Genomic DNA, 16180 nt, shown 5'->3' on the forward strand with positions numbered 1-16180 from the left:
TCATGACCCTAACATATTAGGCTAAGGGTTTGGGCTCGGGCCCCGGCCATGTGGAGCCCATTTTTAAAACTTTCTTTTGTAGGAGCAAACTACTATAGTTTTTACAGTATAAAAAAACAAATAAAAAAACTGCTATAGTTGTAATTCTTGAACGTAAATATATACCATAATACTTAAAAATGGAGATACCACAAAATTAAAGCCAGAAGGCAATAACAGAAGGTAGGCCTAAAGACCCGATTCAATTTTTCGGTTCATTACCATGGTTTCTTCGTATACTTCGCTCGTTCTGCAAGTATAGTTTAATTTCAATTATTGTCTTTTTTCTTCCATAACCCTTTGAGTTTTCTTCCCTAACTTGTTGAGTTGTATATGAGTTGTGCCGTGTGCGTTGAAATGTCTTTCTTGTTCAGTATTAGGCCATCCACAGTGGTATAATAAAAAATGAATTACCAAAAGTTGAAACATCAGCTTTTGATTATTCACTTAAGAGATTATTAAGCTTAACAATATTGAAGTCCACAATGGTCACTTCTAGTCCATAACCAAAATAAGGGGTCCACTACAATCTCTCTCTCTCTCTCTCCCCGCAATTCTCTTTCCTCCATTACGTTTTTTTGAGCAAAAATATATCGAACATATGGTGTTCTTTATCAAAACAACACCGAAACTTTTTTTTTCTTCTTCCTATTCTTGTAGTCTATCTAACTAAACTAATATCACAAATCCATCACTCTCTTTATCTTTCAAAAAAAAAAAAAAATTCAGATGTGTTCTTGAATTTGGAAAATAATTCAAAGTTCATGTACTCAACCATAGGGGAAGGAATAAAAAAAGAATAAAATAGAAACGGAAAAGAATAGTGAAATACCTTAATCCAGCAATGATAGGTTGGATTGTAGATGATCGAGAGATATGAGCTTTACTTTTGGAGGGAAAAAAAGAGAAGCAGTTTGTGGTGAAGTGAAGAAGATATAGAGCAGGTGAAGAAGAGAAGAAGAAAATACTAGTTGAAACACGCATGTATACAAATTTTGGAACCAGTTAACTTATGTGGTGTGTGGTTCACAAATTTTGATTATTGAAAAAGGTTGCTAGTTTTGGTTATCCAAAACCCAAAATTTGATTATTTCTAAAAATGTTGCTAAGTTTGATTATACCATTATATATGAGCCATCGTATACACCAACATTATTAACTTTAACAACAATTGATTTTCGATTATACCAATGTGGCCTAAGCTAAAATCAGTTGGAAGTTTGATATCTTCCATTTCATCTTTATAAGATGTTCCCTTGTAATAGTAATAATAAGTCAGTTAAATGGGTTAATTAGTACTCTCTCTGTTTCCATTTAGGTGGCATTCCGCCAAGTACTTTTTGTATTTTTTGGGCTTTTTCTTGTTTTGTCCATATTAAAAATAAATAAATTTCATGTTTGGTTAATTTTGTGCCTCACTTTGTTGGTTTTCCGTTAAAACCCAAAAAGTCGGCTTTATCTTGAAAATTTTCAAAGGATTTGGGTAAAAGTCATAATTTTTTACTTTTTCGATTCGTCTAGTCAAGACGAATCGGAAAATCTCAAAAAAGTGAGGTGTAAAACTAATAAACGCGGAAAAAATTTGAATAAAGATAAAACAAGAAAAAGCCCGAAAAGCTTAGCAAAACTCAACCTTAATTAATAATCTTCATTGTATTCTAACCGGATAAAAAATTAGTTACTATTATATCTTCAAATTGGTAATAAGATCTCGATTAGCTGTATAACACAATGTTATTAAGGTCACATAAAAAATTATACTCCAAAAAAAAGACTATAAGATATAAATTATAAGATATAATTAATTAAAAAAATGGCATAAACTCTAAAAAAAGACTATTAAATTGGGACGAAATGAGTACAATTATTAATTTGGGAAAAAATTTCAGTGCCGAGCGGGTACCATGTGGTGCCCACTCGCGCATCCGAGTCGTCCAATGCGTGTTTGATTGGCTCAAATTTGGAGAGAGAGAAAGTGTTGTGTGACTGGAGAGAGAGAGTTTCAATCCGAGCCATCCAAAAGTGTATTGGACGGCTCGGATGCGCCGAGCGGGTACCACGTAGGATATACCCGCTCGTCAATGAAAAATCACTCATTAATTTGGGTCCATTGGGCCAATAACTGCAAGGCCATGTGTAGTTAGTCCAAAGTGTATTTTTATTTTTTTTTGGTCAAAAGGAGTAGTGAGTCCAAAGTATATGTCCACATGGGTGTCCGACACAATTTTACCATCTGAAGAATAAAATAAACCTGCGTGTCAGGTTGATGCCTGATTTGTATTAGAAATATGGCTCCGGATGTGTGTTACAAATATGGTTGCTTTAAAGCATTTTTGTTCACGACCCGATTCCTGATCTTTATTGAAAGGTTTCCTGCAGTATGTAGAGCGGCCTCCATACGCAGCAGGAAATCTTGAATTCGGAACCTGGCAATTTTTTGAGGGTCATAAAAAAGGAATATCTCGTCAATTTTTTAGTTACGGCGTGGATGACCTACTTTTGACTGAACCAGGGAGGAAAATAGTTGAGGTGCGCATAAACTGGTTCAGACATCTCTGACCGCCAAATCCTTACAAAAAATAAAATAAAAGGGGAGGGCACCCACTCCTGCTAGGTGGCGTGCTGTGAAAGTGTCAACGTGGGAGAAGTATGAGAACTTTTAAGAATTAACTAATTCATGGTTAATATTGTTTGACTGTATAGCATTAAATTGACCTTTCATTTTAATGTTGTTTGAATGAACACGTATATGTCTCCGCTGAATACAAATCGCAAATTTGGTAAATTTGGCACAATGATGATAAAATTTCAAAATCGACCATTCATGTCTCAGTCGAATACAAATTTTAGGAAAATTTTTATAAATGGTCCCTCTAGTTTTCATGAATTTTCATTTTCGTCCCTCTAGTATCAATTGTGTTACTTTTAGTCCTATAATTTGCATTCTGTCTCAATTTCGTCCCTCTCACTTACGGCGTTAATGAAACAAACGGAATTGGAGGACAAAATTGTCATTTCTCCTCACAGAGGGACTAAATTGAGATTTCATGCAAACTAGAGGGACTATTTCTATAATTTTGTTTTTTACTTTTGTTTTTGTAAATAAATTTAAAATACATCATATATAATATATTTCTCATCTCATTTTATAGTGAATAATAAAATATATGTTGAAATTTTGTAAAGTTTTTATTATATACATCACAAAAAATATGAGAAAATTCAAAAAACAACCCTTATGTTAATTGTCTTGGTCTTGTATTTTTTTTTCAATTGAATTTTCGCTATCGTTATTTTTTTTGTCATATGATTAAAAAGAAAAAGTTGTTCAGTAGTATTTAGAAATTTTGTAATTGTGTTTAATTAAGCAATGAAACACTATTAAATATTAAGAGATCAAATACATTAAAATATGGGTATAAGTGTATTTATTTTTGGACTTACTCATAAGATCACTCATATAACAAATAAACACGGATTTTAAACATTTTTTTATTGGGTGAAAAAATAAGAAGATTATAAGAACATGATACAAAGCCATTAGCTAAGGGGTTGATTTGTGCATTTTCTAATATTTTTGTAATGTGTAATGAAATATAAATTTTTCAATATAGTTTGATTACCCAATAAAAAATAATTCAGTTGTCAAATACATTTCTTATGGTCTTTTTTATTTTATTTGCAAAAAACAAAAGTAAAATGTAAAATTTTAAAAATAATCCCTCTGGTTTGCATAAAATTTCAATTTGGTCCTTCTGTGAGAGAAAATGACAATTTTGCCCTTCAATTCCGTTTGTTTCATGGACGGCGTCAGGGAGAAGGACGAAATTGAGATGGAATGAAAACTATAGGGTTAAAAATGATACAATTAATAGTAGAGGGACGAAAATGAAAACTCGTGCAAACTAGAGGGACCATTTTTAAAAATTTCCCCAAATTTTAATATATGGTAAATATGGAACCATGATGGTAAATTTCAAAATTCCGATTTATTTTGGTGCTTAATTATAAATTTCAAAAGCATGTGAAATTTCGGACCATGATGATAAATTTCAAATCGAAACTTTTTCCTTTAATTTAACCATTCAAAATTCCTTTGATTTCCTTTTTGAATCGGCTTGCCGCAACTCAAATTTGGCAAGCTTGATGGGTGATTGATGCATATTCGATGTAGTAGTTTTCTTCCGTCATAATGATTCTCTCTTTGTAAAGCTTACTTTTTTCCCCAAAAAAAAAAAAACGAAGGCTTAATTTTTCATCCTTGCAGCAGAGAATATGGTTGGCAACAATTAATCCCTTGCATAGCAACGGAAAAAAAAAATCCGCTCAACAACTAATCCCTCGATGTAGTAATTTCAAATCCATTCCCATTTTACTTTCCTTGCTGATTTGCCAACGATGTTTTAGGCACTAAGGTTATCGTTAATTTGGGGGGACACAGCAATTTAGAGACATCAGATAACTAATAACTGTGAGGGAGGATAATATTCGCCCACGTTTCGATAGTGAACAAAAACGTCTGCAACAATTGTGGTTGGCAACAATTAATCCCTTGCATAGCAACGGAAAAAAAAAATCCGCTCAACAACTAATCCCTTGATGTAGTAATTTCAAATCCATTCCAATTTTACTTTCCTTGCTGATTTGCCAACACTGTTTTAGGCACTAAGGTTATCGTTAATTTGGAGGGACACAGCAATTTAGAGACATCAGATAACTAATAACTGTGAGGGAGGGTAATATTCGCCCACGTTTCGACAGTGAACAAAAACGTCTGCAACAACCCAACAAATTACCCTCCTGATTGCCAATTGCCATGCAACTGATTGTCCTCCCAACGGTCGATTTCTTTATATCTCTCATTTTGAGGAATAATTCAAAATGTTCAGCTTCCCCAAACTACCGTCCCATGTGCAAGCCCAAACAGCCCATCGGGGAGCACATTACGGTCAATTAGTGGAACATAATCCAATGCCCATTCAACTGCATGTACCTGTATTAGCTTATTCTTCAGCGCAAATGTCGTGTTTCATAGTGCGCCCCTCTCTCTCTCCCGTCCAGTCTTCTTACCCTCTAGTTCGTCGAGTTTGGCCTATTTGTGGGCTCAGAACATTGATTACGTCAAAAATCACAGCAATTGAATTATGTTGTCGATGTTCTCTGTGAGCACCAAAAATAAAACGATTTTTTATCATTGTTGTGGGCTTGGAAAGTTCCATAAAAAGCCGAAACTGGCCTGACAGGAGGGTACGTAGAAAGACTGGATAGGAGATTAGTCCCTTGCTCAACACCTTCACACAATGGGTCTTACAAAAATCAACTGATTGGGTGACCTTGCATAGGTGCTGGCCCAACGAAACGGCACCGTTTGGCTTCTTCCCTTGTATTCTTGTTTAATCCATGTTTGGTACTCCTTAAATGGGCAAGATGGTTCATGATTTACTGAGTTTTTTGGGACCATTTAAGATCCTTTAAAATGATTCGATCTGCTCATTATTCTTCAGCTATTTTTACGAGTTCTTGAAAAATTTTTTTAGCTCAATTTGATATTGGTTAGGGTTTTTTTTAGAATTCATAAAGCAGAACAATTAATTTCAGATTAATGATTTATTGAATTTTTGTGGGGCCGATTTCGGATCCCACAAAGATAATTCAAATCGTTAATTATTCGTATGCTGATTTATTAAATTTGTAGGGTGCCCTACAAATTCTTAAAAAGCCCTTACTAATATCGGATTGTTGAGCTATTTTTTTTTTTGCTAGAACCCATAAAACCACGGGATTTTTAACCTTTAAGTCTATAAAATAAAAAGTAATTTCCATCAGATCTTTCCTAACTAATGGAACACTGAAATCTTATGAAAGTGCCAGCCAAGATTAACACTCTCGAGGCTTCTATAAATAGCTCCCATCTCCCACCCAAGATCACTCACATCCCAATTTGGCCACCCTCCCCTATCTTCTCAAATCACACAAATGGCTTCTACTCTGTTCAGTGCCCATTTCGTTCTAAAACTTCTCTTTGTCTTCTCTCTCATCCACACCTCCTTTGGGGCAAGAAAACTAACTGCCTTGTTCGTCCAACCCCTGTCTACGCAACTCACGTACCACAATGGCCCTCTTCTCTCCGGCGATATCACTGTCAACCTCATTTGGTACGGAATCTTTGATCCTTCCCAGCGCTCGATAATCTCCGATTTCATCCTCTCCCTCTCTTCTTCTCCTTCCCAGCCTCAAAGCCAACCGTCGGTTGCCAAGTGGTTCGCAAACACCAATCAATACTACCCCTTCGTTCAGGGACGAAACCCCACCTCTGTGTCGGTATCTCTGGGTAATCAGACGCTCGACGAGAGCTGCTCGCTCGGTAAATCGCTCACGCAGAACAATATCACGCAACTGGCATCAACGGCATATCAGACCAATGCCATTGTCATTGTTCTGACTTCTGCTGATGTGCTGGTCGAAAAATTCTGTATGATCTGTGGGACCCACGGGTCTTCCGATAACAAGCTTGTCTACATCTGGGTTGGTAACTCGGAGACTCAGTGCCCGGGTCATTGCGCTTGGCCGTTCCATCAGCCCCTTTATGGCCCACAGAGTCCACCTCTGATTGCACCCAATGCTGATGTGGGTATGGACGGAGTGGTGATCAATGTGGCTAGCTTGCTCGTTGGGGCCATCACAGACCCATTTGGAAATGGAATCTACCAGGGTCTAGCCGTTGCGCCACTTGAGGCCTGCGCGGCTTGTGCTGGGATTTACGCCAAGGGAGCCTATGCCGGATTTCCCGGGAAGCTCTTGGTGGACCCCACAACGGGTGCTAGCTATAACGCGGTAGGGGTTAACGGGAGGGAGTATTGTCTTCCGGCTTGTTTCGATCCCTTGACGTCGTCTTGTTCTACTTTGGTTTGAGAGCTAGCTGAGGGTATAGAACCAGATGCTAGGAGTAACGCCTATCATATACATATGTAGAGAAACATTGTACTAATATGGTTCATTCGTTAGTTCTTTATGGTTTCGAGGTTAAATAATACTCAAGCAAATTGATTTGGTTTGCTTTTCCTATGAGATTAAATGTATCCACTGCAAATTTTCAATTTTAGTCGCGGCCTTGTTTTCGCAATTTGGTGGAGCGATAATTGGTGAGATGATTAAAAAAAAAAAATGTCGCCTTATTCGGCGTATTGAAGATGTTACAAAGTACGTACTGTAATTCTTCCAATTTAGTCGATGGACTAGAGAAAAAGATTGGAAAGAAAAGGCCAACTATGTTTCCATTAAGCTGGCCAATCCCAACTTAAAAGAAATAAGACGAATGTGAAGGTTAGGGACATTTGACTCAACAAAATGTAGCTATAGTTAGGTACAATGAAGTCATTTTTTTAATAGCTTACCAAGGGTGTCCGGACAGCTTTTATGCACATCTCGACCACTCTGTAGCTAGTTGGCGACTCTAGCTAGTTGGCGAATGATGCTGCCCACCAGTGGATTTGTTATGAACTAAAATCCAATGTCAATAATAAATCCAAAGAGAGAATAACACTAAGCTCGGCTCAAATGGGCGGCACAATTAAGTTTTGAGTTCTAATACAAGAGCTCTAATGTTGAACATAATGCTAGCACACTTCCACGACGGGTCTAACTCTCTAACTATGAGACATAACTCTCTAACTATGAGACACTCAAAGAAATAAGGAGCTTGCTATCGCTTTCCACTTCCACAGACTGCCAATCAAGCCTTTAGCCATAAGGAAATGCTAGAACTTGTGGCTCATATATGACAGGTATCAAGAAGTTCTACAATAAGATCAGTTGCGAGCGTAGTGGAGTGGAGCGAAGCGCAATGAAGCAGAACGGAACGGAGCGATACGGATTAGGGCAGGAATAGAAGAGGTATATTCTAAAACCCTATGTACTGTGATCATCAATAAGAAAGACCGTTTTCTCGCTCCGGTGGATGTACCCGGTCTTGGAAAACCACGTATATTGCTGTATCGATTTTTTTACTGTTTTATACTCATGAATTGTGTGTGTGTGTCGATCCTAACAAGTAAGCCTAGCTCTGTCAAGGTCGAGGCTTCACAAGAAAGAGCAAAAGGTCCCATTCAAGAATGCGGCCAGGGGACAAGTGGCGGCAGCTGTCACGACAAGAATTTTAACAAATGTAATTGTTTTATATATATAAATTTCCAAAATTATGTAGACGCATCATCACTAGATTTTTTTTCTTATTTTTGTGTTATAGGAAGTACTTAATTCTCTAATTTTTTTTTTTATGAAAGGAGACCCAAAAAGGTATTTCAAAACTAAATTCAATGGGTCAAAATGAATATATAATAAAAGATGAGGTTTTGCTTTTTCCCTTTTTCTTAAATCAGCAAAGAAAGGTTTTCACACCATTAAAAATAATGATACAAAACAGAAATCCTGTAGTGATACACTTTTTTTTTGCTTTTGCTTTTTTGCAAAGTAATTTTCAAGAAAAGACAAAAAGAAAAGAAAACCCAAAACAAACTTAAAGGTGTGCACAATTCCAATGCACATCAGTGATTCTGTGGTGTTGAGGGCGGCCACACGTCGATACTTTCGAACAATTAAGAATAATTGTTTGGTGTTTTGTTGTGAATTTCTCAAACTCATTTGGAAATATTCAATTGAAGTTAGAGAAATTATTGAATGATATGAATATGTTTTTGAGTTTTTTTTTTTTTGGGTTAATAATTTCATTTCACTGAAAACGCGCAAAAGCTACCAAATCAATGGGACATCCCTGAACAACTCAATACAAGCACCAAACAAACCTATACAGATAGGAAACAACCAAACAAACACAGGACCCTATCAACAATTGTTAAGCATAAAAATTATGGAATCAAGCATCCACTCATCACATAGATTCTTATTAATAGGAGAAAACTTGACAGAAGTCAATGAACTGAGTTGGTCCTGATTGAAGTTAGAGAAAAAAACATAATTGAGCAATACATGGCATTTGCACCAGATTAAAAATATATATAAAGAGCATATTGAGTTATGTAATCTAATGTGGTAGATAATCATGGTGAAGAAAATAATTGACTCATTTTTTAAGAAAAGAAGTCGTTCAAATACTGTTGCAAACAATACAAATGCGGAACCATCAGAAAGTGCGATTGGAATTTCAATTCCATTTCATTATTTTAGTATACATTTACCACTGCCAGAGTAAAATCCTAACCATTGCTAGAGTAAAATCCTAACTCTGTCCCTGGGTCCAAAGACCTTCGACTTCTTCGATCCCATTCAGCAACTCCCCTCTATGGTTTCCCGTTATTGTAGCAGAAAAACCACCTCCAAGATCGATCCTTCTTCCAAAGACGCATCACAATTGAACTTAATTGCTCCTTGGGCAGGAGCCATCCATCTCGAATTAACTGGCAGAGGAGAGACTCCCCATTGGAAGGCTGATGAGCTCCATCTGCTGAGAGAGACGAAAATTCATCATCTCAAGCTTACTCCATCTTCAAGGCAATGCTCTGAACTACTATCGGTTCTCCCTTGGAAAAAAACTCTCGTTTCTACCTTTCCATATGCTCTAGCCAGCTACCATAGCGTCTCTGCTCAGAAAGACAACAGCATTGGGCACAATCTGATTATTCTCCACCACATCATTAGACCAACGAATCAGGGAACTAGTATCCCATTTAAAGACCACTTTGCCCAACAAATTCTGAACCAGCTCTTACCTGTATAAATTGGCCCATAAGAGCTAATAGCTTATTATAAGTTTCAAATTCGAGGCATATCCCTAACTCTCAAGTTGACCAGACCAACCTCTTGGGTTAGATATAGCAGTGATTAAATTGTACACAGAGGGTCTATGTACAAGGCAATGCCCTCCTACCCAATAAGAACAAGCCACCTCATTCATAAGTGGGGCAACCCACCTTTATCCCTAACCATTCAACTAAACCGATTACCCTTCTACACCTCAAACAAATTGCTTTAATTTTTTAATTTTTGAAAAACAGTTGTGAAGTACCAAAAAATATGGTTAAAAAATTAAATGTTTTAATTTTTGATCTGATGTAAAGACACTACTACAATAATAGATATGCGTCACACTAAGGAGATTCACAAAGATCACGGTTTTCAGTGAAAGTGTGATAAAAAGTGGTGCTTAAATTTTTTTATCTCAGTTTAAGTCCAAAGCTGAGATAAAAAGTGGACTTTAGCGCGAAATAAAAGACTTCACTCTTGCAGCGAGATAAAAGAAAAACAACCTCACCCTTGTGGCGTAATAAAAGATTTTAGTGCGAAAAAAATTGAGATAAAAGATCTCGCTCTTGTGGCGAGATAAAAGAGAAAAGACCTCACCCTTGTGGCGTGATAAAAGATTTTAGGACGGAAAAGAATGAGATAAAAAATCTCGTTCTTGTAGTGAGATAAAAGAGAAATGACCTCACCCTTGTAGCGTGATAAAAAAACTTTAGCGCGAAAAAAAGTGAAATAAATGATCTCACTCTTGCAGTGAGATAAAAAGCCTACCTATTTAAGTGCGGGGTCTAAATTTTCACGTGGGCGGGCTGGTACCCATTTAGGCAGACTTTAAAAAGTTATGTGAGAAAAACGATGTCATTTAAGAACTTTGAAAATTTTTTTTTTTTTTTTACAAAAGGTAAAAAGATAAGCTGCTCTAATTACACTCATCCCAAAAATTTTTTTGTTTCATCTTCTTCTTCACACCCAAAGAGAGAGAGAGAGAGAGAGAGAGAGAAGACAATTCCCGCAATTGGGTTCCACCAGTGCACAGTTGTTTCTTCGATGACGGGCGGACAGTTCCACTAGTGTCCGATTTTTTCCTAGGCGAGCCGTAATCTTTATGATTTATTTTATAGTGAAATTTAGTTATTTTGGATGTCTTCTAAGTATACGTTTGACACATTAGGTAAACTTTTTTTTTTCTCCCCAAAAAAATCTTTTGGTGACCAACAACTAATTTTGATTGGCAAAAGATCTGTTATCGTATTTTTAAAAATTTTTAAACAATGTTTATATAAGTATTTTTATATATTTTAATATCATGTTAATTGCATTTCAAAAAATTCAGCAAATTTTAAGGGGAAAAGAAAGTTTTCACACTTTAGGAAGTAAGTATAAATATTTTTGTTTTCCTAATGTAACAGAAGTTCTTAGCTAGCTTAGTGGTAAGAGCTTGGGAAATCAATTAAGGGTGCGTGGGTTCGAAACTTGACAATGACAAGAAAAGATGGTCTAGTAGATACAAAGAAAAAATCACGCCTAATGGTTTTCCATCTTAGTTTATGGTGGTGTGATCATTTTGAACTTTCAATCACGATTATAAACCGTGATCTAAAGTGACATACAATCACATCCAGAAAAGAAAAATGATCATGCCTAAGAGTAATCAATCACGGCTTATAACCGTGATAAAAGAGAAACGATCACGCCTTTTGGCCGTGATTGTTTCTCTCTTTCAATCACGGTTTCTCTCTTACAATCACAGTTTATAACCATGATAAAAGAGAGTGACTTACAATCACACCCAGATCTATCACGGTAGCATGAGCGTGATGAAAAACTTACAATCACGGCCAATTGCTGTGATCTTTATGGTTTATTATAGTAGTGAGATCTTATTATTATTTGTTCACGAGAAAACCAAGTCCAACAACTGAACCAACTAGATAAATAAACACATCAAAGGGACAACAATGATCACTACAAGTCCTATTAAATGGAGAAATAATCCCAACAAGTACAAAGGAAAGAATACCCACACGCATGGAGAAGACTCGAACTGCTGACCTCTTAGTGGGATGCAAGAGTCTTGGCCAACTGAGCTAGTCCCCAACTGGTAAGATCTTATTATTATAATCATTTTATTCTAAAGGTTCATAAATAATTTTTGTCTCTACGACTTTCATTTAGGATCCTATGGAACAAATACTTGATTAATTAAAATCTTAGAAATAAAATTAAATTATGACCCTAGCCTTTAGAATAATAAATTGGCCCATAAGAGTGATCCCTAAGTCTCAAGTTGACCAGGCCAACCCCTTGGGTTAGATATAGCAATGTTATGGATTGAACTTCAATGGAGAACTGGAAATGAAGTTCATAACCTTAACGAGATTGAAATCGGATAGAGTAAATTCTTCTAACATGGGACAAGTTTTTTTTGGCAAGAGAGATACGGAGGCGATATTTTTGAAATGAAGAAATGGAAGATCGAGTTGGTAGTATTCAACCACTGTCATTCACATGGATAAAGGAAAAAAATATCTAGTTTTCGGTGAGTGCGATCGAGAGTCAATTACCAAATTAATTAAAGATATTTCTGCTTCTTTTTTTAATATCTCTAGCTAGAACCAGTGGCAAACGTAAAATTTGCAGTACAAGGGGTGCTAAGCCATGTGTATTCTCCGGTGACTTGTAACAAATGGGACTCAATCCTCGGGGTAGTCCTATGGTACACACCCTTTATTAGGAGGTGTACCGTACACATCATGATTTTAAACCCTTAGATTTCAAAGTAAATAATCCGGACCACCCATTTATTAAATCAATTTATAAAATAAAAAAAGGGCTCAGCAGGTAACAGGTTGTTCTCTCCTCCTTGACTTTCTCTCCCTCTCCCTCATGTGTAAAATACTACAAATTATATAACATAACCACAATTGTTACGACAACACAAAAAATTGACACTTTCTTACCACAATGTGTCGTACCAAAAGAAATCGATCAAAAGATACTAGATACAAGACCAAAATATATCGTAGCACAATCAATAATTATTATACTCAAACAAGATACATGTCTAAAATATCACAAATTAAATATTGTATAACTTAACATTCTAACAGTCCTGATCGATCATTTTAAAAATACACTCACTAACGACATTTAGACTGTACAGTCAATTTATAGTATTTGGTATGAAACCTAGTCCTCTGTTGTAGTTGAATGTAATGTAGCCATACGACTGTGACACAATAATGACGATCAAATCCGTTGAATTTTTTTATGTTTGTTGATTAAGTCACCTACGTAAATTTTTGTCTCAATTAGGTTTAGAAAGCTCCATCATTGGCACGGAAATTGAATAATAGAATGATATTTTTCATCCAATTAAATGTCTAGCTATAAGTCATCAACTTTATTCTTGGTACGAATGATCTAATTAATATTATGTAAAAGATAGACGATTTTGATGAAATAAATAAATAAAAAAAACACTTTATGTGGGGCTCAGATGGTGCATTATTATATTTTAATGTTGTATTGAAATTGAACGACGAGATTTGTTGAAGTATGAAACTTTAAGGACTAACTATGTAATTTATCCTAAAAAATAACAACATTCTTTTAAAAAAAATAGGAACGAAGGGTGTAAGACATAGGGATGGCAACGGGGCGGATTGGAGGCGGATATTGCAATATCCGAATCCGAATCCAAACCCTCCAGGGTGCCCTCCGAATCCGCCCCGAACTCCGAATAGATTATATTTTTGTCCTCCATCCCCGATCCGAACGGGGAACGGATATCCGATCGGATATCCAAATCCGAATTTGGAAAAAAAAAAAAAAAGATTAGAACTCGATAAAAAAAAAAACTCAGATTGAAAAAAAATAAAAGTAACATGGAGAGGGAGTCTCGCTGCCGCGTTCTTGAGGGGAGATTGCCACATCTCTCCGTTGCCGGAGGGTTTTTTTTTTAGAGAGAGGGAGGCGGGTTGGGGAGGAGAGAGAGAAGGGGGAGAAGTCATGGGCGAGGAGGGTTGTATGAAGTGAAGTCAATTGGGTAGAAGACTGGCTATTGACTAACCAAAAAATAAGAGGTATTTATATAGTCGGATATTCGGAGGTAGATCGGATATCAGATTCGGAGCGGATCGGATATCGAATTCGGGGCGGATCAGATATCGGATTCGGGACGGATCGGATCGGGGACGGATCGAATATCGGATTCGGGGCGGATCGGATCGGAGGCAAACTTACCTCCGAATCCGATCCGATCTCCGAATTTTTTTTGAAAAATAAATCCGAATCCGCCCCGATATCCGAAAAATCCGATCCGTTCGGGACAGATAACGGATCGGATATGGACGGATCGGCCGAGATGGCCATCCCTAGTAAGACATGAACCCTATATCTTTTAGATAAATGTCCAAACTCCAACATTTTATCACTATGGTACACAATTGAGAATTTGTAATTCTAAAGGCTATTAATTATATAATATTTTCTTGTATGTAGGGGCTTTATTTTCAGGCTAAAAATTTGAGAAGACAAAGACCTCAAATGCCTCCGTCCTAGTGCTAAGCCTACACTTGTAGATTATATTATAGCCTATGTCATTGGTGTAAATCAAAATATCGCCTATAATAATTTTTTTTGAAAGAAAGTACAATGACAATAAATTTACAAAATTATTTAGATTTTACTTCCACAACCTAGTTCTAAGAACCACCATTAAATTTTGATTGGTATGCATAGGGTGAAGGTTTGACACCGATCCATGTGTCAAATATATAGTGCCAATTGTTAAGTGCACCGCCCTGAATATTAATAAGATTGGATATTAATATAATTAATTTCACCAATTACAAAAAGGGGAGTAATTTTCACACTCTATTTTTTGATATTCACACTTATTTTTTTGTATTCCATTTTAGTATCGAAAGTGTATGCATTTGAGATAGTAGGATAATTATTTTTTTAGTGATCTCTCATTTTTCCACGAATGAATTTTGATTTTTTGAATTAAATTTTGTAGAGAAAGAATTTGATTTAGACAATATTTTGAGAGGAAATTGTAGTTGTATTCAAAAATTTGGGTATAGTACTTACTTTTTGTTGAATTTCTTGGATGAAAATTTTGAACGAGAACTTCATTTTTAGTTTAAATTATTGAGGTATTGTGTAGGGACAAATAAGAATTTGAAAAAATAGTATAGAGGGAATCGAAAATTAAGATAATATGGTGGAAATTTTAAAATTTAAAAAAATAATGTGGCGGGAATTGAAAATAATTAGTGGTATTGTATTTTATCAATTATAACTATCGTTTACTGAACATTCCGATTGAATTTTTTTTATACGACACGTTGTGGGTATGAAAACGCCAATTTATGATGTTGTCATAACAAATTTGGTTATATTACTGAATTTGTGGTATGATATTTTGTTGATTATAACAATCGTTAATTGAACATTCTGATTGAATTTTTTTATACGACACGTTGTGAGTATGAAAACGTCAATTTATGGTGTTGTCATAACAAATTTGGTTATATTATTGAATTTACAGTATGGTATTTTGCTAATAATAACTATCGTTAACTGAGCATTTCAATTGAATTTTTTTTATACAACACGTTGTGGGTATGAAAACGCCAATTTATGGTGTTGTCATAACAACTTTGGTTATATTACTGAATTTGTGGTATGATATTTTGTTGATTATAACTATCGTTAATTGAACATTCTGATTGAATTTTTTTATACGACACGTTGTGGGTATGAAAACGTCAATTTATGGTGTTGTCATAACAAATTTAGTTATATTACTGAATTTGTGGTATTTTAGACATGTGTTATTACGAAATATTTTAATTAATTTCCTTTGGTATGAGTCATTGTGGTAATAAAACGTCAATTTATGGTATTGTCATAATAATCATGGTTTGTTATATAATTTGTGGTATTTAAATATGTTTTCTTTTGATATGACACATTGTGTTAAGAAAATGACAATTTTAGGTGTTGTCATAATAATTGTGGTTATTTTATAAAATTTGTGTTATTTTACAAATATTTTTGGCTTGAGTATAACAATTGTTGATTATGGTACGACATATTTTGATTTTGTTACAGAATATCATACGAGTCAAAAAAAATTTGGTACGATTCATTGTGGTAAGATAATGCCAATTTATGATGTTGTTATAACATTTGTGGGAACATTATTTAATTTTTGATATTGTACGCATATATTTGGTTAGGGTACAAATACTATGAATTTCGGTACGAATAATTATGGTTATATAATAACAATATTTTTTAATTGTAGGTAACCTGCTAATGACCTGTTGAACAGGTAAATTTTAATGTATAAGTCGTAACTAGAATCATAAAT

At 35.3% G+C, this 16180-nt stretch overlaps 1 protein-coding gene across 1 annotated transcript; it reads left to right on the forward strand.

Moving 5' to 3' along the window:
- The first annotated feature begins 5174 nt into the window (after window positions 1-5174).
- LOC131332177 (protein PHOSPHATE-INDUCED 1-like) lies at window positions 5175-7119 on the forward strand. The gene has a single exon (XM_058366253.1). The coding sequence runs from the start codon at window positions 6016-6018 to the stop codon at window positions 6949-6951; it is 936 nt and encodes a 311-aa protein (XP_058222236.1). The 5' UTR covers window positions 5175-6015; the 3' UTR covers window positions 6952-7119.
- Window positions 7120-16180: the final 9061 nt, after the last annotated feature.

Source organism: Rhododendron vialii, chromosome 7a, assembly GCF_030253575.1.
Source record: "Rhododendron vialii isolate Sample 1 chromosome 7a, ASM3025357v1".
Taxonomy (NCBI): domain Eukaryota; kingdom Viridiplantae; phylum Streptophyta; class Magnoliopsida; order Ericales; family Ericaceae; genus Rhododendron; species Rhododendron vialii.

Coding starts and splice junctions, on each gene's coding strand:
- LOC131332177 (XM_058366253.1), top strand. CDS start 6,016: ATGGCTTCTACTCTGTTCAGTGCCCATTTCGTTCTAAAACTTCTCTTT.